We start from the raw sequence: 26544 nt of genomic DNA, 5'->3' as shown, positions 1-26544 counted from the left end.
TTAGGAGAGGAATTGTGCAACAGTACCTAAAACGACACTCACCGGATGTAGTCCTGCTGCAAGAAACGCATCTGGTAGGCCACAAGTCTAAGGCCCTCACTAGGTGGGGATACAAACTTCTAGTACACTCGGATTACACCACGGGTTCCAAGGGGGACAGCCATATTGGTTAAAAAAAAATACGCCTCTTATTGTCCACAAGACATGGGTGGATGCGGGAGGCAGATTCGCTGGGGCAGAGGCCCAATGGGACGGGAGACACATCAATATCCTCTCAGTGGATTTACCGCCCTTGCTGGGCAAGGCAGCGCTAGAGGACCTGGGAGGTAAGCTGATAGGACTCCGAGAGGGCACACTAATCATGGGGGGAGATTATAACATTACCCTAGACGATACGGTTGACCGCCAACCACCGAAGTCTAAAGAGAAAGCTAACACCCTAATGGCTGACATCGCGATGGCACTGGGGCTGACAGATGTGGGTCGTGCGCTTCACCCATGGGGCAAACTATTTACATACTTCTCCAATGTCCATAGTAGCTTATCACGTATAGACTATTTTCTCACCCGTCTGTCTTCCGTAGGTGATTTCGCCCAGTATAAAGTTTTACCTAGAGGCATATCAGACCACTCTCCAGTCTGGCTGGAAAACACACACTGGGAACGACAACCACGTACTACCATAGTTCTTAACCCATGGCTTCTACACATACCGGCTATAAGGGATGAACTCCGTAGACAAACCGACAACTACTTTACGGTAAACGTGGGTTCGGTAGACTCTGCACAAACACTCTGGGAAGCCTACAAGGTAGTACTCAAGGGGCAAGCTCCGTCCCTGAAGACTGGATATATCACCAAAAAGCGTGAAATACTGGTTCAGGCGGAGACAGACCTCCTGGCACTGGAGCGGGACCACTTACGAAATCCCTCCCCAGATGCGAGAAATCGGCTTTTAACGAAGCGAGAGGAATATAAGATGAAGACTAGGGAACAGATGGTGACTAAACACCGTGCCACTCAGCACAGACTCTATGAACTTGGTGAAAGGGCTGGAAAAACATTGGCTTGGTTGGAAAGAAGAGAGCAGGGAGCTTGGTGGGTGCATAAACTGACGGCATCGGGAGGTGCAGCGGTGCTGCATCCACGAGAAATAGCGGAGAAATTCGCAGATCACTTTGAAAAGGTGTACACCCCCTCTACGTATTACACGGCTGAGGACTCGCACCTGCTCCTTCGGGACAGTGATGTGCCAAGTCTCTCGGATGGGGAGAGGGAGACCTTAGAGGCAGACCTCTCGAACGAGGAAATACGAAAAGCCCTGGGACAGATCAAATCGGGAAAGGCTATGGGACCAAACGGTATTCCAGTAGAGTTTCTGAAGGCAACTGCCTCCCTGACTGTACCGCACCTGAAAGCCATGTTTGAAGAGAGCCTGGAAGTTGGTAGTTTACCAGAGGATCAGCGACTAGCAACCATAGTGGTCATCCACAAGCAAGGTAAACCGGCAGACCAATGTGGCTCTTACAGACCAATCTTGCTGATTAACCTGAAGACAAAGGTGCTAGCCAAAGTCTTGGTGAATAGACTGATGCCAGTTATCACATCGCTGGTCCATCCGGATCAATCTGGCTTTATGCCAGGAAGGAATACAGCCCTCAATATTCGGCGCCTACACAATGTGCTGGCTCGTCGGAAATACATCGAGGAGGATGTGGCAGTGCTATCCCTTGATGCCTCAATGGCATTTGACTCTATCGAATGGCCGTATATGTTTGCAGTGCTTAAAAAGGTGGGACTGGGCCCTAAATTCGTAGCCTGGGTTCGGCTCCTCTATACCGGAGTGCTGGGACAGGTGAGGGTCAACAACTATGCCTCCCGGAAGTTTGAGCTACGACGGGGTACTAGGCAGGGATGCCCGCTGTCTCCGTTGGTATTCTCTCTTATCTTGGAGCCTCTTGCGGCCTGGGTGCGAAGGGACGTGATGGTGCGAGGGCTGCGGTGGGCGGAAGAAATGGAGGACCACATATCCTTATATGCAGATGATATACTGCTATATCTAGCATCCCCGCACAACTCGATCATAGCGGTATTGGACATATTCACGAGTTTCGGTAAATACTCAGGATATGCTATTAACTGGCACAAATCTACTCTATATATGTTGAAGGGCCCAGCCCCCAGACTTCCGTCAAACTGCAATATAGCTCTGGCGACGGAGGGGTTTCGCTATCTGGGAATCTTTGTTACTCCAGACCCAGACTGTTTCTATAGTTCCAACCTGGCTCCCCCTCTGGCCAGACTGAGAGCCGATGTGAAGCACTGGAGGTCGCTGCCTTTGACGCTGTTGGGGAGGGCTGCGCTCTTCAAGATGCTAGCCCTTCCTCATTTCCTTTATATATTGCATAACTGCCCGCATAAAGTCCCGGATTCATACTTTAGAGCAGTTGAGGGTGAGATTCGAACGCTGCTGTGGGATGGAAAGTCCTCCAGGATAGCACTGAGAAAACTGACGAAAGGGTGGTACGATGGAGGCATTGCACTCCCTGACCTACAGCGCTACTATTGGGTTGCGCAACTGGTAGCGGTCAACCACTGGATGTACCACCCCTCTGATGACCAGGCATACGCGCTTGACCGATATCAAACAGACCGGTCCGGATATCTCGGTGCTCTGTACACTGCTGATAGGAAAGGGAGAGGGAGGTTCTTCGGTCCTACTCAACATACACTAGAGATCTGGCACCTAGTCAATTCCAAGCTGGGGTGGGCTGGAGTCCTCTCGCGGGCCACACCGCTGTGGTTCTCCCAGAGGCTTGGCATGCTGTGCCATCAGCCCGGATTCGACAAATGGGATCTTATCGGGATTTCGGCAGTAAAAGACCTGGTACAGAAGGGAGCACTACTTACTTTTGAGGACCTCAGTAGGCGCTACCATATGGCGCAAGGGGAAGTATATAGATATTTATAGATAAGGCATGCGCTTACGACGGCGTTCCCGTCCCTCAAAGATATACCAGAAACGCCGCCACTAGAGGACCGTCTATTAGATGGACCTCTCACTTCAAAGGCGATATCCCTAACTTACAAAAAGCTAAGCAATAACTTGCCCGACCCATTTTTAAAGCTTAGAGAGCGGTGGCAGGATGACTTAGGCCCTATAGATGACGAAGACTGGCAAACGGCTCTCATGTCCCCTCGGGAAGCGACCATCACACAAAGATTCATGCTGATTCAGCTTCGCATACTGCACCAATCATACATCACAGGGAAAGTTCTGGTGCGCATAGGAGCCAGACATGACGACTCATGTCTGAAGGAGTGTGGACAACAGGCCACATTTTATCACACGTTGTGGAGTTGCCCAGAGGTACGTGCACTTTGGGAAGGGGCCTCAGAGCATATGCAAACCTCCCTGGGGAAAGACATAGCATTGACACCAAAACTGGGACTTTTTGACATATGGAAGGCAACTGACCTCACGGAAACTGAATAGCACTTCACAACACTGGGATATACGTTGGTAAAGAGAGAATTGGCCAAAGGATGGGGGGGGGGGGAGTAAACCCACCACGCGTCACCCTGTGGGCTACTGAAATGGATAAACGCATGTTAGCAGAGACCGCAGATTTTAAAGCTCGGGGATGCCCCAAGAAGTGGGATAAAAAAAGGTCCCACTGGAATGCATACCGAGGGAATCCCTGTATATCACCTACTGTCGAAATGGAGATGACTAGACAGGTGGGATGAGAGGGGAGGTATAATATGCATTAAGAACTAATGGCTGTTCCCTACTATGTTTACACATCTGGTGATATGTCGTCCTTTCATGTGTGCATGGCTGTAATAGAAAAACCAATAAAAATAAATTTTAAAAAAAAGAAGTAGGCCATCAATGATGGAACTTGCGAGCTGAGTGCTAGGGGAGGCAATCTCTGTGATATAATTGTTTATATACGAATATGTTTGCTAACTCAAGTGGGTCAGGTGCCAGACCCCCTTGGGATTTATTAGTGTCGGTGATCAGCCTTTTCCTCCCTACCCCTATTAGCATGACAGTGCAAACATTTATTTGCCAGGCCCCATTCTAGGTTCCTCATCCTTCATGGCCATGCAACCTAAGCCCCAGCCGCTCAGTCTCTCCCTCAGCCTCACTCTCTGTGAAATTCGGCAGTTCTCTCTAAGGAGAGGGGTGTGTTAGACTTAAGACCCTCCGCTAGGTTTTACCTACCACCTGGGGTCTCACTTCCAGGGATTGTGCCTTGCAGGGTGCTTGGTCCTCCCTGTTTCTTGCCACCTAGAGCAGCCCTCTTGATTTCCTTCCACTCCGCCTCAGAGGTGTACCACAGACTGCAGGTCTCTTCTGTCTCCATCGAATTTTAGGCCCGAATTCCCCGGCACAAGGTCTGGGGTCCAGCAGCTCTGCTATTGAGGCAATGGGCCCTCCCCCTCTAGAGTGTTTAAGGGGATGAATCGCCAGGCAGGAGTGCCGTGCTGGCCAGGATGATCCTAGCTCCAGGTATGCTCGTGCGGAGCAGCTCTAGCACACTTCCAAAATCTTAGAGCTCCAGTCCATGCCCCCTGAGCTGTCCCCATTTTCCAGCTGTGTGTGCAAGGGGCAATGCCTGAAAGCAATTGCCCGCCATCTCATGACAGTCTTTAGTAAACATCTGTTTTTTTTTTTTGACTCACCATCCCAAGCCGAGATTGATTGCCGCTCCTGTAAACACTTGGCCAAGAACCCTTTAACCCACTACCGGTGTTTGTATCTTTCATACATTTGCTTCTTAATGCACTTTAGGCCGAATTTCTGTACTCTGATCATCCAGGCTGAGTAGATCGGATTCATCCACTGCTTAGTGGACTCCTCCACTGCTTATTGGCTTTCAGCACTTATGTTCCTGGAAACGTTGCACCCTCCTCCATCCCTTTGCTTCCCCTAAGTCCCAACTCCAAGTTAACAATGGCCAAGAGATCTAGGCTGTCCAACAGAGACATTGGTAGCAGAGTGTGAAAGATGCTGTGTGTTAAATCGGTGAACAGTCCTCCTGGAATTCATTCCTGTGCATTGTATTTTTTGCAGTTCTTGGGCTGTCTAATTCAGCTGCCACCTATCCTCAGCACAACAGACATCCTGTGGCTCTCCTGCTTCTGCTATCCCCTTCTCAGGTAGGCCATGCCCCAAAGGTTTTCTTTTAATAAGGTTCTCTAACTCTGTAGAGTTAAGAAAGAAAACTCTCCCTGTTTCTCACAGTAAAAATGGGTGTTCTCCTAAAAATGCAGTTGAGACAAAACAGCTTTGTGGTCTCAGAGTGAGGGTTTGGGATGATTCTGGGGAAGTAGGTGAAAGGGATCCCCAGGCAAATGTTGGTAGCATAATGAAATAAATGTGTAGGTGAGAAAGATCTCCACACTGATTTCCAAGGCTGGTTAGATTACAGTGAGGAATGTGGCATGGATCCACAATGGCGAACTTACACAGGGAGAAGGGTATGTGATACATAATGGAAAGGTTGTAATGATCGCCTTTGGGTGCTTCAATTGGAAAGGTTTGCTTTGGAAGGACTTCTCTGGTAAGTGGGAAACATGTTTTTTGTAACGTAACGAGGGTTGGTTGGATCATCTAACAACCCTGCAAACTGTCTGATTGCTCTCCTAGAGTGGAATACAAGTAGGTCAGATTTCTAAGGTTGGCGTTTCATGAAAAGATCTTGGTACTAAGCATCTCATGTAAGTCCTGCCACACTACACGCCAGAGGGTATATGAAGGCCCTGGAAATGTTGAAGAATGGCGAAACCCATTCACTGCTTCGGCCCGAGCTTTAGGCCAAGTGACGCAACTGGTTTGCTTTAAATCTTCTTGCTAAGGTTTGGGTAATTTAAAAAAAAGTAAAAAAAAGGCCTCAATACTCCTTATTAATATATTGACACTATTCTGAAGGTAGAGTACTCAAACTACAGACAGCAAAATCATGGATTGTTCTCCCCATGAAAATAAACATCAGTTTATTTTCTGGAAATGTCCGCAAACCTTTTTGTTTCCAGCTTAATTTAATTCAGGATGGACACACCCTGTTACGTTCACAAATGTTGTTGCACCTAATTTCTCAGCCCTTAGAGACACCCTACAGCGTACAACATAACTTCTAGCATGGGAAAGGAAATACGAAGTATCCTCTTGGCCATTTTAGAGAAGTGCAGTTTAATCTTGGGGCATGAGGTTAGTATTCCCCTCATGATGATCTCTCAGATGGGTGTTTGGATCACAGTGAGGGGACATAGGAAGAAAACCCCTGGGTGATCTTGCATAAAGTGGTGGACAGATCATTAGGAGGGTACCAGGAGGTTGGATTATCATGACGCAGGATGAAGAGGTACCTACACCTGATATATATAACCAGAAGAAACCTATAGTTTGAATATTGGTGAGGTTGTAATATAGTTAAGGGCAAACTTTTGACTTGATTAAAAGGTGAGTTAGCTATGATCCCTAGGGCCTTTTAGGGATTGATATCCTACCTCCCCTTTGCTAGGAAATTAGAAGCTCACTATAACTGGTCTGTCTCAGTGGATTCCAACTGGTATTTCCATGTAAAGGGCAACCTTGTTTGGTACCGCACGTGCAGGTGTCCTAATTGTCTGCTATGAATTGGAAGACAACACTCGTATGATGCAGGGAGATATTTCCCACAAGAGCTTTCTAGTTGGGAGAGTTATTCTTGTTATTTTTCTTCTATGACATTATTCATTTTTCTCTTCTAGTGTCTCTCTTCTTGGGAAGCCTGCTGAAAGCTCCATCATGACGGTGGCAACTGGCAAAAACTTGACTACTATACCCAAAAAGGTAGAGTATGTCATAAGTGTCCATTGTGGGTTTATTGTAGAGGTCACAGGCCACCAATAGAAGAATGGAAATATGCTAGTTACTACAGCATTCGCATGGTACTGCCGGGAAGTGACTCAGGTTGTTTGTGTGTTGTAGTGCTCAAAGGACACAGCTGCAGTAAGGGCATCATGCTGTAGCCCTATAACACTGAGTAGATACTGCTTAGATGACGCCCACCCTGCTAGAGTCTTTTAAGACCCCAGAAATACTAGGAAGTAACTCATCCTGCTAGGATCCTATAACACTGACAGGTTACTACTGGAGGAAAAAAGCCCTGCACCAATGCAGATAATGAAAGGTTATGTTTTTTTATGCTCTTGTTTTCACTGCCACCTAAAATGTGTCTTCTCCTTCTTTCCGCAGACGCAGCACTACTTTTTGCTTTGCTTCCTTGTGAAGTTCTCTCCCACCATCACCTCGTGCCTTGTCTGCTTCTGGTTCTCGCTCCAGCAGTTCTGCAATATCTCTCGGAACCTCAACCAAACCAATTGTTCCTCCATCGTGATGCACAGGTTTGAGACAAACACATTCTCATTGGATTGTAACTGCCAAGTACATGGGCCTCTCTATCCCTTTCGAGAGAAACTGTTTTATTGCTCCTTCTATTCCACACATAATATAGTGTCCGCATCCGCCACTGCCTCCTGTTTCCACCAAAGAAAAATGATGTCCCTGTTTCTATCCCCAGAATTTCCCAGTCTTCCCTCTGTTACTAGAGAGGGATTTTCTATGACCTGCCCCACCAACTTTTCCTCATCTTCAAACTGGATGAGCTGTCTTCTTCTCCACACCACAGCTCCATCTATCACACAATGGTGGTGCTTGTTTCTGTCTCTCCCTCCAGATTCCTCCTGCTGTTTCTACCCCTGTCCCCGTTGATCCACTGACAAGACTGGAAAGTAGAGTCTCAGCCCCTGCCCGATTGAGCTTGTTCTATGTCATTCTAGTGTATCCTATCTAAATATTTCCCAACTGAGAGCTCTCTCTGTCCACATCGGGGACAGCTGGTTCTGTCTCGCCCATTAATCCACAAAGATGGTGTGAAGTGAAGAACTTTATGCCCACAGCACCTGGTATACCGTCGCCTCAACTGCCAATCTGTAACTGCCCAAGTAGGAAGCAAAAAACAAGAACCTAATGGTAGGCAGCATTGCATCATAAGGTTACACACATCACCCTTACCACAGGAAAGAACACAAAGCATACCCAGCATAACGGTAATTTACTCACACATTTTTTTTTTTGTTTTTACATATTTGTGGTTATTACCAGCTGCCTGTATGGTAATGTCGTAATTGTTTGTGCGTGGCCTCCTTTTTAATTTCTATGGTCTGTGTTGAGTTGGGTCGGTTGTAAATCAAACAATTACAGTGGTGAAACACAGTATCATTCCCAGGTGTTGTGGCATCTTGGTTAGCTGAGAACAGATCTCTTGTGTCATTGGGACCTTGAATTTTGGATTCAGTGGAGGCAATCTTACTAGGGATATTGGTTTCTTGTCTGGGGCATTGGACAGTCCAAAATGCTCGTCCTGGAAGGCCAACATTGTCAAAAATTAGGTCTGCTAAAATACATTGAGCACCCTGTGTGTGCGCCTGACACGTGTAAAATGTAGATGGTGTCTTGTTATAAAAAAAAAGTTGTTATTGTTATGCAGCATCAGAGACCTGAATAAAATACATATCTTGTAATCTTGTATATCAATACATGCAATTGTTTTTTTTTTTGTATTATTAAACACACAACAAAACGTTCCCGATCTTATCCCTCCCTCCTCCCCTATAGGCAAAAGGTGGAATTTCTCTAGACTAATTTCAACAGCTTTATAAACAAGAGAACAAGGCGCTAATGCATGACAAATAAGGTGTGCGTCCCCTGTATGGTTAACTGGTATTGCATATCATATCCCTATTTAGTCATGTTTCATCATATATTGTTCGGCCACTAATGGGTGTCAGGGAGAAATGAGCATCAAATATTCATTCAGGAGTGGTCAGTTCGATAGGCGTATCACCCTGCACATTTAAATGGACTAGCATCTGGCTCCATGCTCGCAGGTAGTCTTTTATCTACTCATCGTGTCTGACCTGTTTTATCCTAACTTCCTCAGCCGTGGCCCTTTACATCATGTCACGTAACCATTCCCTAATGTTCTGCAGGCTTGGCTGTAGCCATCTGATAGCTGTGCTTTGTTTCACAAGCACTAGTCCTAAGTTCAGGAATTTACGGCTAAGCTTCTTTTGAATTAGTGCCGGTAATAGCCCCAACAGTAGTTCCTTCGGGTTACCTTCCAGTACCCATCCTGTCACTCGTGTATGTTTGACTAATATCTCCAGCCAGAGGTTCTTGATACATATACACTCCCATACAACGTGGAAAAAATCCCGCATCTGAAAGAGACAATTAGTTATGGATTCCTCACCTTAGAATTACCCCCGGCGTCAGACTTGATCCGGACAATTTTTTCCTCAGCAGTACCTCTGCGCGTCAATAGGTGACGTCTGTCTACTACGCGTTCGTCGTTGGCGTCGTGGTCGCCGGAAAGACATTGCGGTATCTACTTAGACGCCGCCCTCACGCACTGACGTCCGTTCTTTCTTTTTCCACGCCAGCCAGCGCAGATCCGGGGAGAGCGGTACCTCTAGTCACTTTTTGACTCCATTTTTGCGACTTTTGTCGACCCCTTTATTGAGTTGATCGACTCCTGGTACACGGAGGGATGTCACGTCGGACCGGCATCAAGGCTTGTGAATCCTGTCAAAAATTGATGTTTGTCACGGACCCGCACCTCGAGTGCCTCTGTGCCTGGAGCGCGAGCACGACCCAAAGTCGTGCTCCAACTGCTGGGCCATGAATCTGAAGTCTTTGCGGAATCGGTCCCGAAAGCTTCTCGAGGCCCGAAAGTCAACTCCGCGCCGTTCGAGGTCTCGGTCAAGAGGGAGGTCGTGGGACCGGTCGCGGAGCGACCAACACCACTCGTCATCGAAGTCTTCGTCTTCGGGTAAGTCGAAGCACAAGAAGAAGGCGAAGAAGCATAGTCGTTCTTCGTGTTCTCTTCGTCTGTCAGCTGACGCAACACGGGATGCGGAAGGGAGCCGTCCGGCTCTGCCCACGGAGCCTGTTGGGTCGACTCCGGCCTTCCCTCCCTTTCCCGGACCCGGAGCGACCCCTGCCCAGTTTAGAAGATTTTACAAAGGCTTACATTCTATCTTCCGGCAGCCCGACTACGCCGGCGTGCCCTTGGGCCCCACAGACTCGGTTGGGGGCTCTAGGCCTTTCATGTTGGTGGCTTCGGTGCCACAGGGCCCCCAAGGATCCAGGCCTGGATCCGAATCAGCGCCGGTCGACTTCATGACACCTTCTCCGGTGCCGAATCCAGTGACGACACCCCCGCCGCCTCCGACGCCGGATGAGGACACGGCGCCGGACTAACGTCGGGACCGGCGCTGACCGGTACTTTTGTACCCCTGTTCTCTCCTGATGTTTCCTACCACCCTCAGTGGCTCACAAGAGAGGGTGAGGAGGACTGAGAGGGGTTTGTGGACCCTTTTGCAGACCAGTTGGAGTACCCGTACTGGGGACAGGAGTCTTTCCAGACCTTGGCATGCTATCTCCCCCTACCATGGCTACAGAGCAGGGTGCCTCTTACGCATTGGTGTTGCGTAGGGTGGCCGAGGCCCTAAACCTCGAGCATCTTACGGTGGCGGTCAGGGCTAACCTCCTTACAGAGGTGCTTCAACCGGCAACGGCCTCGCCGGAGCCGCTGCTTCCGTTCAATGAGGCCCTTACGGACATCCTTTTGAGCACTTGGTCCAAATCCAACACAGGGGCATAGGATGCCTATGCACACGTTAACAAGTGATATTCATATAAGTATAAACAGTAGTGGAGAGAACATAAATTTATAAAAACAGTCGATAATTCCAGTAGAGTGTATCTTTCTTGTTTTTAATGAGAATCCGTTGCCCAGCCAACACGTGTTTCTTCCGGGTATGAACCCACGACGTCTTCAGGGCTACAAAGACATACAATAATACATTGTAGAAATACACAAGCAGAAGCATAAAAAAGTGTGAAAAAAGTTTTAAAATCACAACATGAATTACCCGACACTGCGCCTAAGAACAAACTTAACAGAACCCATGTGACAAGCTCCAAAAATCCATAGTAAGGGAAAAGAGAGTAAAAATCACAGCAGAATGTAGGTTAAGAAACCACCATCACGGTACAATTCCATTAGTGCCGATCAAACAAACCGCAAAAAGTTCAAGTGATGCACCTTGTGACCCTGATTACGTGCAAACATACAATTTTTACAACACAAACCAATCAAGAGAAAATTGGAATAAAAGATAAGGTCACAGAGGACTTAAATCTGGTATAGGATCAGCGTTCAACTTATATCGGTGAACACTTAAGCTATATTGTGTGAGACGGAGTATCGTTGGGTAAATAGAACAAAACTGGGCCGTGGTTTGTCAAAGGATAGGATCCACCACGGCTCAATAGGTATAGAGCACAACAGAGGGAGAGAGGGGGAATAAACAGATATTTAGAAAAGATAAAGTGAAATGAATACCAATCCGTCGTATCAACAAGGTGATGAAATATACAGAAATAGATCTTACCTATCAGGCTAGCAGGGAAAGAACAAGTAATCTGGAATCATATAAGAGAGTAATCCTAGTCAATAAAACAACATAACCAACTCGGTACACAAGAGCAAGTACAAACAATTTAAGATAACCGGCTCACCTCTCCACCGGTTATACTTCCGTCCCGGCTGTACGGGAAAAGTGAGTAAATATACTCTGAATGTAGTTAACGGGTAAGTACCCCTTAAGAAACGGGATTTGAAAATAGGATATAACAGCAATGGTCAGCACCGAAGAGCTCTAACACAGTGTCACATCCAAAGCAACCTAAGAGTACGCAACATGATCGAATAGATTCTCTCTCATAGTGTGTGAAAGATCAGACACACTGGAAAGCAAAAGCCAGTGTAGCGTCAATTATTAGCTATAGTCAAGGAATATCCTTCAAACTGTCAGCGGCACACTAGTATCCACTCACACAGACCAGAAAGCACCTCAAGTAACCAGAGGCACTATGGAAGCGAGTGGAGTAATCTCGCTGCCAAAGATAAGACACATGAGTACAAAGTAAGACCCAAGATATGGATAATCCAAGTAAAATTAGATCAAAGGAATGGTCTAATCTGTCGATCTGCATATGACTAACTCCAAAACCCTTACACAGATTCAAAACGAGTGGTTAATTATATATCACATGATGGCTTCCCAGTACTCGTGTTTGTCGATTTATAGCTATGACTAAAATAGTTTGCAACCCAAATATCAGACTCCAATCACCCGGCAGAAACAATTAATAACATGTTGCGATTCATGGCGGGTCCAATCTGAGGAAGAGCTAAAAGTATGCCAAGTCTAGGAGCAAAAATTACCTCTACGGCGAGTGTGCCACGGAGCCATTACGACGTGCATCAATAGGCAGACCGGAAGTAAACGGTCGCTGACGTTTTAAAATGTTAGAACCTAAGCGGAAGACTAGAACGCGCAAGGGATATACGGTAGCAAAACCGGAAGCGAGTGAATACATCTCGCTATCCGAAGTATTCAGAGACCAATGAGCTGTATACTGCAAGTGCTGGGAGGCGTGTCTGTCAATGACAATGGGCCAGAATTGTTAATAACGTACGGTTGCCTCAGTAGTTCGACAAATAGTCCAGTGACAATCGAAAAAAACGTAAGCTCCCGTGCCCCAAATGAAGAATGCATAAGTAAAAGATAACGATTAGGTGTGGCACCCTAGATAAAGTCAGGATTGGTAACCCGTGGCAACAACCAGCGGGGAGTGAGAGGAAAAGGGAAGAGAGAGAAATATACAAATATACAAGGTACAAGTTATATTTGAAAAAGAAACAGATTTAAAATGATGCAACTGCATACATGGTGTAATACATCAGATTGCTTAGAACTCGCCACAGATTATTGGAACGGTGTGCAAAACACAGGAAAATGAATCAGACATGTTACCAACGACTAAGTGGCTCTGTATATTTATAGAAAAACCATCCAAGTTTGTAATGATCCCTCAAAAAATATGTATTTCATACAGTAGTCATAACAAGAGAATACCGAAACATACGGCCTTATTACATGGGTTGGGTTCAATACTAACATAAGGGGATATAAGTAGTACATTGTTAGTTTAACCTTATACCAAGAATTAATTCAATTTTGGGCCTATTTCAGATCTCTAATTACAACAGAAAAAGGACTTAAGCATGTGTGAACAACGATCATCTATTAACTAAGGGCTGGATATATGCGTCATGGCTAGTTTCCTAAGAAAAATTGGGGCTCCTGTGGACAGGATGATTGCCCGACGCCACCGCCCGGCCCCGGGCGACCCCATTTTCCTCTCTTCCCATCCTGCCCCTGAGAGCTTGGTAGTCCAAGCCTCTACGTCCAAAGGCGCATTCCCTAATGCACCACCTGATAGGGAATCCAAGAAGCTAGATGTAGGAAGCTGGCTCTGTATATACTATACCAAAGTGAGGTATAGTGTGCACAGCGTCCAGTGGAACCCCAAAGGTAGGCTGAGGTAAAGTTAGATAGCATCTCACTCTCTATTTGTGGTAGTGTGGTCGAGCAGTAAGGCAGTATCAGAGGACAGGGTTAAGCATTTGTTGTACATACTCAGTCAGCAAATTAATTCACACACTCAAAGACTGAACTTCAGACCAATTGTTTTTGTATGAAAATATTATTTTAGTTATTTTATTTTCTAGAACCAAGCAAGCCTGGCATAGGTAAGCAATAAATACTTTACAGTAGTAATGCAGTTTGTAAACAGTTTGAATTGAAATTGTATATGCACTTTGTTTTGACTTACAGTATGGTTTCAGAGAAATGCAATACTTTGTAAATACAGTACATAAACTTGAATGGGGTTTTCAGTAAAATTACAGGTAAGTTGCTTTTGGGTTTACTTTTCTTACTCAGAGGTTTAAAGAATTTCTTTAGATTTTCAAACTCCACACTTAGTAACTTTTCCAAGAAATACAGTCAATGTTATCATATGCAGGATAATAGTGTAATCGGTTTTGAGGTAAGTATTTGGTAGTGGGAGTTGAGGTTCTGGGCGTAGACTCAGGGGTCCCCCAGGCCCAAGGATGCACTCTAGTTACACCCTCTGCTGCACTAAGGCGGCCGGGTGCAGAGTGCTGAGGCCCAATGTTATCCAATAGGGGATAGGGGACCTCCGGTTGGTGGCTGCTGGCAAGCAGGCCTCTTGGCTGTGGGTCAGATCTTCTTACCAGCTCCTGGTCGCGGTTGGGGGGGACCTTCTGGATTTAGGCTGCAGGCGTCTGCTGGAGGCTTGAGGCAGGTCAGGGGTCGCCGGATCTCGGGTCAGGATCGCCGGGGTGACCTCCTCGTGGTGTTTGCCCACTCGAGCTCGGGCCGTGAATGGTGGTTACAGAGTGGGGCAGATTCCCCGTGTCCGGCCGGAGCCAGAAGTTGCAAATGAATAAATCCGGTGTTCATGGGAGACAGTCTTTGGGGTTGAAGGCAGGCAAGTCCTCCGGAGTTTTTCAAGGTTGCTGGCTGCAGGACACACCGAGATTTCGCAGGAGCAGGTTCGAGGTGGAGACAGGCTGGTAGGGCTGGAGCCAAGTCAGTGGGCATCTTCCTCTTGTTAGCTGCTGCATGGCTGTTCGGTCCTTCTTCTCCTTGTAGTTTCTTCTTGTCTGAGAAAGCAAGGTTCAGGGGTTCTCCTGAATACTAGATTTAGGGGTGTTACAGGTAGGTAAAAAGTCAGGGACACGCTCCTAGTCTCTTTATGAGACTAGAGGTCAAAACACATAAGTTACACTTCAATAATCACAGTAAAATAGAACAAATACACGTCAGGCCCTAGGGGCGAGCCAAACCATATACTAAAATAGTGGTATAAGAACCACGACTTAACTAGACACAAGGCCTAGGGCCTGTAGAATCGCTGGGACCCAAAGGAACCACCCAAGGTAGTGACACAGGGGACCCACGGGGGCCGTTAGCAGTGTGTGAACACAGCCGCGATCTCCCGTTAGCTTCTTTGGGGAAAGTCGCGGTTAGATTTTTATAGATTAGAGACACTCATAAATGAGTCAGGATCAAACCCTTTTGGACTTAGGAAGTTCTAGGGCTAACACCCACGGGAGCACTGGAGTACTCGTGTTACCTCACCCAGGGAAGCCGGGTGCATAGGTGTCATTTTGTGTCTGGTCGCGTCGTCGATTTCAGTGGGAGCTGGCGAAGAAGTGCTGCTGCCGTGAGGATGCGAAGTGTCCGAAGAGATCCAAGCCTGGATCGAAGATGAGAAGAACCTTAAAGCAGAGGGGACAGAGTCTGGGTCACTAGCCAGTGACCAGGAAGGCGATGAGCAGATGCCCACCGATGTCGGGTGATTTCGGGTGAAGGAGGTGAAGCTTGACTCTTAAGCCACGAGGACCAGGAGGCGTCGTGGATGACCAGGAGTTGGTTTCGAGCTGTCCCACGAAGGATGTTGAGTGCTGCAGCATCGGTGCCCGGATTGGACACAACAAGCCTTGGCAACAGCAACCCACGCAGAAACGAGAAAGATGCTTCGGTGCAGACCAGCAAGGTCTGTGGAACTCACTACTTGGTTGGGAGTCAGGGCACGTCTGGAGCAACCAGGAAAGCCCAAGGAAATACAAAGTTACCCCCTCAGGGACCCACCCGTCAACGGACCAGGGATCGCGAAGGGACCTCGCGACGAAAAACAAAATGGCGGCCCACGGGTCACTTGGAATGACCCGTGGGCCGCCAATCTTCAGTGGATTCAGTGCTCAAGGTGGGGGCTACAACTCAGCCCAAGCACGACTTCAAGAGACGTCGAGAAGTCAATGCACTTGCAGAAATTCACGGTGACCAGGAGTTCCGGTTCCATGCTACTCACAAGGGCTGCGTGTCTCAGCTTTGCTGGGGACTCGGGTCGGCCTCTGAGATGTCTCGAAATGCAGACCGGCAAATTGCTTTGTTGGTGCCTGCCAAGCAGGCGAGTCACTCCTTGACCCCAAGGGAGATTTCTTCAGTCTTCTGGTCTTGAGGAGAGCGTCAAAGGTCCAGGATTCAGCTTCAGAGTTTCGTCCAGGGTAATCTAAAGTCCTAAGGACTGGGGTCCCATACTTATACTAAGGTAGGGGGTTGGACATACTCTGGGGACCCACCTATGGGAGGGATTGGAAAGAGGGGTGGCTACACCCATTTCCTTTGTCCAGTTTCATGCCAGAGCAGGGCCTGGAAGCCCCTGAACCGGTTTGAGCTGGACTATGCAGAGGGACACCAAATTTTCCCCCTGTGCAGGACTTCAAAGCACTCTGAGAGTGCTCCCATCCAGCCCCAATATACATAAGACTGTCTGGGAGGTGTTTACACCTCCCTGTGACAGGAAACCTATTGTCCAGCCTGCCCCTGCCGGAGTTTCGGTCAGCAGCAGGAGGACAGACCCGTGTCTGTGGCTGCAGCATCCATTTTCTGATGCCAGGGCTCTATTAAGTTTCTACAGAGTATACCAGTGCTGTCATGTCTCTCCCTCTAGAAGGGTGGGATCATACTCCCACACCAGTTACTGGTGTGAGGCTATGATTCCAAGGTGTTTGACACCAAACAGGACATGTTTCCGTGCAGCCAGTCCAAAGTTAGCATTTACCGTTTGGTTATAATGCACTTAAGAATATATAGGCAGAGGTTCTGTGCACACGCAATCAATATATTAAAGCATCAATACAGCCAGTAATGGAGAGAAGAGTAATAAAAACAGTCAATAAAGTCGAGTGTAGCGCAAATTTCTTGATTTAATGCAGATCCGTTGCCCAACCAACACGTGTTTCATCAGGGTAGTGAACCCACGACTTCTTCAGGACTACAGAAATGTGTAATAACGTGTAAGAACACTAATGCAGAAATACAAAACTTAATTAAAAGCATAACTACAAAGGCCAAACACCTGTGACAGTAGTGTACCAATTCCCATGTGACATGATCAATCACACAAGGAGCAACAAGCACAAATCACAATGGAAAAACAGCGCCAAACACCACAGTGCAGGTGCCATTTCAAAAATTGTGATGCAACTTCTGGAATCACGGTTGTGACATCAAGCATGATAAGTATAATAACTAAAGGGGTGTTTAAGGACTAAAATCACTTAATCATCACGATTTAGAGGCCGTTTAGTAAGTAATCAAAACATGTGCTACATTTGTTAAGTACAAATATGAGTACAACTACTACATTAAAGAGCGCCCACCGGTTACTCTACTGTGTATAAACCCCGGAGCATATAAGGGGAGATGAGGAAAGAAAACAGAGAAAAAAGGAGCGGAGGGAAAGAAGGAGTATATCTCAAAAAATAGTAGTCTGTCAATAGCTAATCACTATCTTATATGGGTAAAAAAGGACAAAGACTTCTTACCTATCGGGTTGATGGACAGAAGAAAAAAAATCTGTAATTACAAAAACGTATCGATACCCTGTCAGCATGCACATTCAAAGGAGAACTGTAAATAGGTGTAATAGACAGTTAGTCAAAAACCGGCTCACCTCTCCGCCGGTTATAATTCCGTCCCGGCTGAAAGGGATAGGTGATCGTTACCAGATCTGTTAATGTCAGCACGGGGTAAGTACCACATCAGAGTAAAAACCTATAAAGGGACAGGGCTTTAAAGATCAGGAAGGTGGGTCAAGCTATGCCGAAAATACAATCCACGCTACCATGACGCAAATCAAGCTTATCATAATGAATGACGAATGGTATCGTCATGAGTCAGAAAAGATGGTGTCACTAAAGTTAAAAACATTGTGCCCGTAGCCTAATCATGGCCCGAAAAATAGTAGATCCTAGCTCTCGGAATACCCTGCATCTCAATTAATTGTAAAAGAACAAAAATAGCCCGCAATATCCACAAATATCAAGAGGACCTCAGCCTACAGAACGGTACAGGTAAAAAATAAATAAATAAAAGCAATATCAGTAACGTGCTTAGGGTAGCAATTACGTACAGTAGTAAAAGGAACCAAGTGCCAAACTGCGTCCAACGTAACCACTAAAACACAGTAACAAACATAATCGAAGTGCAGCAAAATACCGTCAGGGCGTGTGAGCCTGGTAGAAGCGAGTAAGCTGTGACCATAACAGGGAGACTCCGACGTCGGTATGAAATAGATATCCGACGTGCTAGAACTAGACCGTAGCAAGAAATACGGTCAGTAAACCGGAAGAGAGTCGCCGAGCCAAAACAGTAGGCGGGATATATCTCGCTATAGCCAATCGAACTTCACGAGACGCTTCGAGTGGAAAGAAAGAAAACAAGCATTTGCAATGCAATAGGTCTCGCAGTTGTTAAGAGTTTGAGCTATTGGCACTGTAAATGGCAATGCCTTTTATTTATGTGTGGGTTTTTAAAACATAAATAAAAGGCATTGTCATTTACAATGCCAATAGCTCAAACTCGTATAAATGCGAGACCTAGTGCATTGCAAATGCTTGTTTTTTCTGTTATTTCTGTTGCAGTGATTTTTTTGTTGTTGTTAGTTTTGTGCATGAGGATGTTGTTTTTGAAGCAATGGTGTTGGTACAATTTCTTGGGAGGAGGAGAAGGGACGATGTTTGTTTCCCTGAAAGGGGGTCCTTTACCCGACCAAGGAAGTCATCTTAGAATATGTAATGAGATTTAAACAGTAATCCGTTGGTGGGGTCCTGCGGGGATGGGATGGGGGTGTGAGGTAGGGGCTCTGTGGAGGGGAGGCGCACAGATGCTTTCAGAGGGCTTATTTGAAACTCAAAAAACAATTATTGTAGAATTGTGGACAGGAGTAACTTTATTTTCGGTAAAGCGGATGTTGGAGGCTGATGTTGAAAAATACCAATTATAGCGACACGTAAATTTGCATGTAATCTGCCGGGAGCCATACAGCCACCAGGGAGAATAGCAAGAAACGCTATTTATTTAGACAGTCGAAAGACAAGCTAATCTGCATGTGAAAGAGACCGCGCCGCTATTCACAGCCTGTTATTCACGCCTGTGTGCAAAAACTCCAGGAGGATGTGAAAACCACGTGACTGCCATCAAGCCTGGGCGAAACGCAAATATGGCATTTGTGTTAATTCTGTTAGCGAAATCTTCACTGATGTCTTTTAAACTATTTCGTTTTGTTTTCTTGTTATAATTCGCACTTTTTTTAAGGCACCGTGGTTCGCCACTAGCTGGTTGCAGATCTGTTAAGTGCATTTTATTAACTTGTTTTAAGAAGAACTTTAAGAATATTCTGTTTGTCCTGTGGCGCCTCCGCCCATGTTAAAAACAGATCAATGAAACTTTACAAAAACTTTTAAAACCAAGCAATCAGGGCAGTTGTCTCACGAGGTAATGTATATCCTTAAAACAAAGGGGCTGTTGTCGATTTTTCAAAATGTGCTCACTATCGCCAGGTAGTTCTCCACTTTGTAAAATGTTTTCGCAAAAGTTGACGAGGAGGGAGTGGGAGGGGGAGTGGGGGCGGAAAGACAAGCGCGCACTGAAGTTGACGAGGAGGGAGTGGGAGGGGGAGTGGGGGCGGGCACAGTGGTGCGGGACATCAAAGGGGCCCCGAAAGTGAAAGAAAACGAGTGCTTTCAGGCTGCCAAATGGTGCGCGCGCCGGGGGCACATGCACTGTAGTTGGAGGCCTGAAAGCACTCGTTTGCACTTCCAAAACGCGCTTACTATAAGTCTCGCCAGAGCAGCGCTAAAGCGCTGTCTCAGGCGAGACCTAAAAAACGAGCCAACGATAAAAAAAAAAAAAAAAGAATATAGTTGTCCCAATACGGAAGAACATAGATATGACGAGACCCTCAATGTTCAAAGATCAATAAAAATTTGGTAGTGGTCGAGCCAGTCACTAGGTGAATGTGTCAGAAAAAAAACCAGAACAGAAAAAGCAAATGAGACAAGGGTATAGGAAATGGTTCCATGATGATTTCGGAGAGAGTGCAAAAGTGAAATTATCACTGGGGGGAAAAATCAACTGGGTGGGAGGTTAGGATGATAATCTAGAGAATATGGTAGAGTAAAAGGAAAGGTAGGACAGCAAAAGAAATTAATCCTTACATACATACATATGCTGCTATAAATGTGACTGATACTGAGACAAACAATTACATTTCAATCAGACAGTTTTGGTGATCCAATTCAAGGGATATATATCACAACTATGTTAAGGAGTATCCCAGAGATTACAAACTACTAAGAAATGCAGTGCGTATACAGAGTGAACCAGTGAATAGCTGGTAATACAGTTACGAGTGTCACAGAACATGACAAGAATAAAATATTTGCACATAATAGTAAAATAACTCTAAATATGAAACAATGGGTAATTGATCTCGATACATTTGAAGACAAGATAAATCTGTGTGACATACGTGCAATGCACCTGAGCCGTAGAGTGATACCTAACAACGAAAAGTGACATCAACGGTAATCTGTTATCTTGGAAGAGGGCTCAAGAGGCCTGCCCCAACTAATTCCCTAGAAAGAATTGAAGCTCATGGTCTGTGTTGAGTCCCAGCTCAACCGCTTTAAGACGCATTATCCAAGTAGCTTCTGCCCGACGCAATGTCAATTCTCTGTCCCCACCCCCAGGATGGAGTGGGATCTGTTCAATTCCAAAGAACGTGAATTGTTTATACGGCCCTGTTCACTGCAGCTGCTGGCGTTTGTAGCCATAGGGTATCTAATATCACTTTGTTTCAATGCCCTAGCATGTTCACTTATGCGATCTTTAAGCATCCGAATCGTGCTTCCCACATACTGTCTACGGCATTTGCACACAGTGATGTATACGACAAATCGTGTCCTGCAGTTAATGTTTTGCTTGATCAGAAATTCCCTACCGTTTGGTCCTGAAAATATTTTAGTCTCATGAGCCGCCCATCCGCAGACGCCACAGCATCCACATTTATGGAAGCCTAGGGTACGTGTAGTGAGCCAGTCAATTCTGTCAGTTTAATTAGGGACAGTGGGACTCTGGATGGTCCTGAGTGGCGTGCCTCTCCTATAGGTGACAAGTGGTCTATGTGATGTGAAGGCTTCAATAGTTCTGTATGCCCTAAGGGTGTTCCAATGCTTGCACATACTTTTCGTAAGGACCTCGGCTTTATGATTATAGTTAGTGATGAGTCTAACTGGTTGGGTTGATGTGTCAGCGGGTCCTCTGGTCCTCAGTGTCTCAATGCGTGGTAAACTCAAAATACGTTTTTCTGCCTTGTCCAGGGTATTTTATTGGTAGCCACTGGACTTAAATCTATTTTTCATCATGTGCAAGCAAGAGTGAAACTCTTTATCATCACTGCAGTTGCGTCTTGCTCTTCTGAATTCTCCAAAGGGGATGGCCCTAATCTGATGAGTGGGAAGTGCACTGGTAGCATGCAACACAGCATTACATGCCGTGGGCTTGCGATGTAGTTTACTTTGTATAGACCCACCAATGATGTATAACTCTACGTCTAAGAAGACAAGACTAGTCCTGCTGTGCTGATGGGTAAATTGAACTCCGAGAGTATTGGACTCTAGGTAGCTATAGAATTCTTGTAGTTTGGGTTCTGTGCCTGACCAGAGAAGTAAACAATCGTCAATGTATCGCTCCCAATAAATGATGTATTGACTGAAAGTGCTACCATTTTCACTCCACAACCATTTAGCCTCAAAGTATCCCATGAAGAGATTAGCAAAGGACGGTGAGAATTTGGAGCCCATAGCTACTCCCCGTGTTTGCTTGTACCAATGACCCTCAAACATAAAACAGTTGTTTGTCAGTATCAGTTCGGTCATAGACAAAAGCATTCTTGTGTGCTGCCATTGTGTTGCTGGTAGCTTGCCTAGATGCCATTCCATGGCCTGCATGCCTAAGCTCGGGTCAATGTTAGTGTAGAGGGAGACAACGTCCAATGAGGCTAAGATAATGTCATAATTCCAGGTCAAATCAGTCAGTAGGCTAAGAATATGTTTTGTGTCTTTAATATAGGCGGGAAGATTTGGAACCATGGGTTGCAGGAACAAGTCCACATATTCAGCCAGTCTCTCTGTGGGGCCCCCTATACTGGAAACAATGGGCCTACCAGGGGGGAAGGGTAATTTTTTATGTACCTTCAGTAATGTGTACAAAACCGGAAATCTGGGTCTATCCACTTTTAGATACATAAATTCTTCTTGACTCAGAAGTCCCTCCCCCAGCCAGGTTCGGAGATGCTTGTTAATTAGGAGGGTGAGCATACCAGTAGGGTTGCTCGTAAGGGCTATGTAACATGACTCATCATCGAGTTGATCCTGTACCTCCCCATTGTAGTCTTGTTTGTTCATCACTACAATGTTACCACCCTTGTCGGCCTCTCTTAAGAGTATATGGTCAGGCTGCACTACTGACAACCCCGGAGAAGAGATTACGAAGGCTGCAGAGGGGCTCACCTCATGCCTGGGCACCACCTCACATATAACCAAGAACCCTGCCTTCAAGATTGATAAGGCCTGCCATAGGGGTGACTGATAGGTTTGTATGTGCAGTATATGGTGAGATATAGTGAACAGTAGCAAACCTGTGGTGTCATTTTGGGGGGCTTTCCAGGGGTGGCATAATACATGCTTCAGCCCCTGGCAGGCCTCTGAAGTACCTAAGCCCTGGGTACATAGTATACCATATACTAGGGACTTAAAAGGGCACCTCAGATCCAATCTGAAATGTACCTAAAGTACATGGAATAATTTTAGAGAGGAAGCAGCTAGGCTGGGGCCCTGAATAGCAGGGTCCCAGCGAGACTAAAGTCGAAAAAACCGTGAAACACCAGCAAAAAGTTGGGTTAACTTGTGAAGCAGATCCTACTCTCCTACATCTGCATTGGCATGGTTACTCCCAGGTCTATGTTCCACTGTATAGTCCATTCCCTGTAGGGAAATGGACCACCTGAGCAATTCGGGATTTTCACCCTTCATCTGTTTTAGCCATAAGAGGGGCTTATGGTCTATCTGAACAATGAAGTGAGTACCGAATAAGTATGGCCTCAACTTCTTCAGAGCCCAAACCACAGCAAAGGCCTCCCTCTCAATGGCTGACCTACGTTTCTTTCTGGGGGTCAACCTTCTGCTTATAAAAGCTACTGGTTGATCCTGACCTTCACCATTCAACTGTGACAGTACAGCCCCTACCCCCAACTCAGATGCATCTGTTTGGGTAATGAACTTTTTGGAGTAGTCAGGACTTTGCAGAATGGGAGCAGTGCACATGGCCTTCTTCAGGTCATCAAATGCCTTTTGACAGCTAGCTGTCCACTGAACCTTTTTGGGCATTTTCTTAGAGGTTAAGTCATTCAGGGGTGTCACTATTGATCCATACCCCTTGACAAATATTCTATAGTACTCAGTCAGGCCTAAGAAGGCTCTCACCTGAGTCTGGGTAGTTGGAGCAATCCAGTCCATTATGGTCTGGATTTTGCTTTGCAATGGTTGAACCTCGCCTCCACCTACAAGGTGGCCCAGGTACACAACCTGACTCTGCCCTATCTGGCACTTAGTAGCCTTAACAGTGAGGACTGCTTTTTGCAGGGCCTCCAAAACATTTCTCCGGTGGAGCAGGTGATCCTCCCAGGTGGAGCTAAAGACAGCAATATCATCTAGATATGCTGTACTATAGTCTTCCAGGCCTGTAAGGACTTGATTTACCAACCTTTGGAAAATGGCAGGTGCATTCTTCAAACCAAAGGGCATTACCACAAATTGATAGTGCCCACTAGAGGTAGAAAATGCTGTCTTTTGCTTTGCATCACCAGCTCGTCTGATCTGCCAGTAGCCAGCTGTCAGGTCAAATGTGTTTAGAAACTTGGCTGAGGCCTAAGTATCTATAAGCTCATCTGCCCTGGGCATGGAATGGGCATCAGTCCTAGTGACTGCATTGAGACCCCTGTAGTCTACACAAAACCTCATCTCTCTCTTGCCATCTGTGGGGTGAGGTTTAGGTACCAGGACTACTGGACTAGCCCAAGGGCTAACTGGGGGTTCAATCACTCCCAGATTCAACATCTTCTGGACTTCTGTCCTTATACAGTCCCTGACATGGTCAGGTTGCCTGTAGATCTTATTCTTCACAGGCAGACTGTCCCCAGTGTCCACTTCATGAGTGCACCAGGTGGTCTGACTTGGAGTCAGAGAAAACAGATGTCTGAACTGGCTGAGAAGTCTTCTGCAGTCAGTTTTCTGCTGGGCAGTGAGGCTGTCTGCCAAGGCTACACCATTAACTGACCCATCATCAGGGTTCTGAGAAAGTAGGTCAGGTAGTGGGTTACTCTCTTCCTCCTGTCCTTCCTCAGTAGCCATGAGCAAGCCCATGTCTGCCCTGTCAAAATATGGTTTTAGTCTGTTGACATGAAGTACCCTGTGGGGACTCCTAGGGGTTCCAAGGTCTACCAAGTAGGTGACCTCCCTTTTCTGTTCAACAGTTGTATGGGGGCCACTCCATTTGTCCTGGAGGGCTGCTGGAGCCACAGGCTCCAACACCCACACTTTCTGTCCTGGCTGGTAGACAGTCAGTACAGCCTTTTGGTCATGCCAGGCTTTGTGTAATTCCTGGCTAGCCTCAAGGTTTTTGGTTGCCTTTTTCATATACTCAGCCATCCTGGAGCGGAGACCAAGTACATAGTCCACTATGTCCTGTTTGGGGGGCTTGACAGGTAACTCCCACTCTTTCTTAACCAGACATTATGGACCCCTGACAGGGTGACCAAACAAAAGTTCAAAAGGGCTGTAACCAACCCCCTTTTGAGGCACCTCACTGTATGCAAAAAAAAGGCAGGGCAAGAGTATGTCCCATCTTCGCCTAAGCTTTTCTGGGAGTCCTTTAATCATGCCCTTTAAGGTTTTGTTGAACCTTTCAACTAAACCATTGAATTGTGGGTGATAGGGTGTGGTGAACTTGTAGTTCACTCCACACTCCTTCCACATAGCAGTCAAGTAACTAGACATGAAGTTTGCATCCCTGTCAGATACTACCTCCTTAGGAAAGCCTACTCTTGAGAATACACCCAGGAGAGGTCTTGCCACCACAGGTGCTGTAGTGGTCCTTAGGGGAATTGCTTCTGGGTACTTGGTGGCATGGTCCACCACCACTAGTATAAACCTGTGCCCAGATGCTGTTTGAGGATCCATGGGACCAACAATGTCAATCCCCACCCTCTCAAAGGGAACCCCCACTACAGGTAGTGGTAATAGGGGGCCCTTTGTGGTTCCACCAGCCTTGCCACTGGCTTGGCAGCTCACACAGGAGCGGCAAAACTCCTTAGTGTCTTCAGAAATGTGGGGCCAGTGAAAGTGAGGGACAATTCTGTTCCAAGTCTTGTTCTGGCCCAGTTGTCCTGCTAGTGGAATATCATGGGCTTGTCAATATGAAGCCCCTAAACTTCAGAGGTATAACCAACCTCCTGGACGCACCAGGATTGGGGTCTCTACACTCTGAATAAAGGAGTCCATCATCCCAATAAACTTTATGGGTGCCACTAGCATTCCCCAGTAGCCTGCTTTATGAGGGGTTCAAGAGAGGGGCAGCTTTTCTGCTCCTGGCTCAGATCAGACCGGGAAGGGCCCCCTGTCCCCAATAACTCAATCTGATCAGGTTCAAGATCCTCTGGGACAGTTCCTTCTTCAGGCTCAAGATCATCTACCTGAGGAGACTGATCTGCATTCTGAGTCAGGTGGGAAGGCACTGCCTTAACCCTACTGCTCCTCCTCTTGGGAGGCACCTGGTCCATTATTCCAGAATCCAGGGCCTGTCCAGTTTTAGACATTTTGGCCTGTGACCTAGTCACAGCAAAGACATGAGCAGGGATCCCTAACATTTCTGCATGTGTCCAGACCAAGCTGAAGTTTGTAGATCATTGCCAAGCAAGCACTGTACTGATAGGTCTGCACTTACAACAACCTTCTTAAGGCCAGTTACCCCTCCCCAGGAGAATTTAACAACTGCCAGAGAATGGTCTGTTTGCTAGTATTGTTCACTTGGTACATTTCACCAGGTATAATCTGCCCAGGATCCACAAGATCTTTTGTCACCATTGTGACACTTGCTCCTGTGTCCCTGAAAGCCAAAGCCTCTATTCCATTTATTAAAGGCTGTTGTCTGCATTTGCCCAGATTACTGGGGCTCACAAAGGGGGACATATCCATGCCCCCATCACAGACTAACACAGCCTGAGTTGGAACTCTGACTAGGACAGAGTCCATCTCAGAACCCAGGGTCAACCCTACTACACCCTTATTCTGACCATTACCACCACCAACTGTAGCTGTACTAAGGGGAACAGTTGTCTTAGGGGCAATGGTGGCTAGAGTAGATTCTTTGGACTTGGTGCAATCACTGGTCCAGTGAGTTTTCTGTTTACAAATTTTGCACCATGGTTTCTGTTGGCCTTTTCCCTTGTTAGACTGTGAATCCCCACCTGAAGATTTTTGGGGGCCTTGTGAAGACTTCTGGTCTTTACCCGTCTCCCCACCCTTGTCAGAGTTTTTAGGATCTTGCTTCTTGGGTTCACCACCTTGGTTCTGTACGTTC

The 26544-nt window shown here is 46.5% G+C and overlaps 1 protein-coding gene across 8 annotated transcripts in view; it reads left to right on the top strand.

Moving 5' to 3' along the window:
• Positions 1–26544, top strand: part of TMEM94 (transmembrane protein 94) — an 805258-nt gene that overhangs the window by 750638 nt on the left and 28076 nt on the right. For all 8 annotated transcript variants that reach the window (XM_085617011.1, XM_085617013.1, XM_085617005.1 and 5 more), the window contains 3 exons: positions 5084–5169; positions 6763–6844; positions 7250–7398. In XM_085617011.1, the coding sequence (XP_085473137.1) occupies positions 5084–5169; positions 6763–6844; positions 7250–7398 (317 nt within the window). The remainder of the gene's footprint in view (positions 1–5083; positions 5170–6762; positions 6845–7249; positions 7399–26544) is intronic.

This window comes from Triturus cristatus, chromosome 7 (assembly GCF_964204655.1).
Source record: "Triturus cristatus chromosome 7, aTriCri1.1, whole genome shotgun sequence".
Lineage (NCBI taxonomy): Eukaryota > Metazoa > Chordata > Amphibia > Caudata > Salamandridae > Triturus > Triturus cristatus.
The sequence above is the reverse complement of the archived record's forward strand: the minus strand, read 5'-3'. Positions and strand labels throughout refer to the sequence as shown.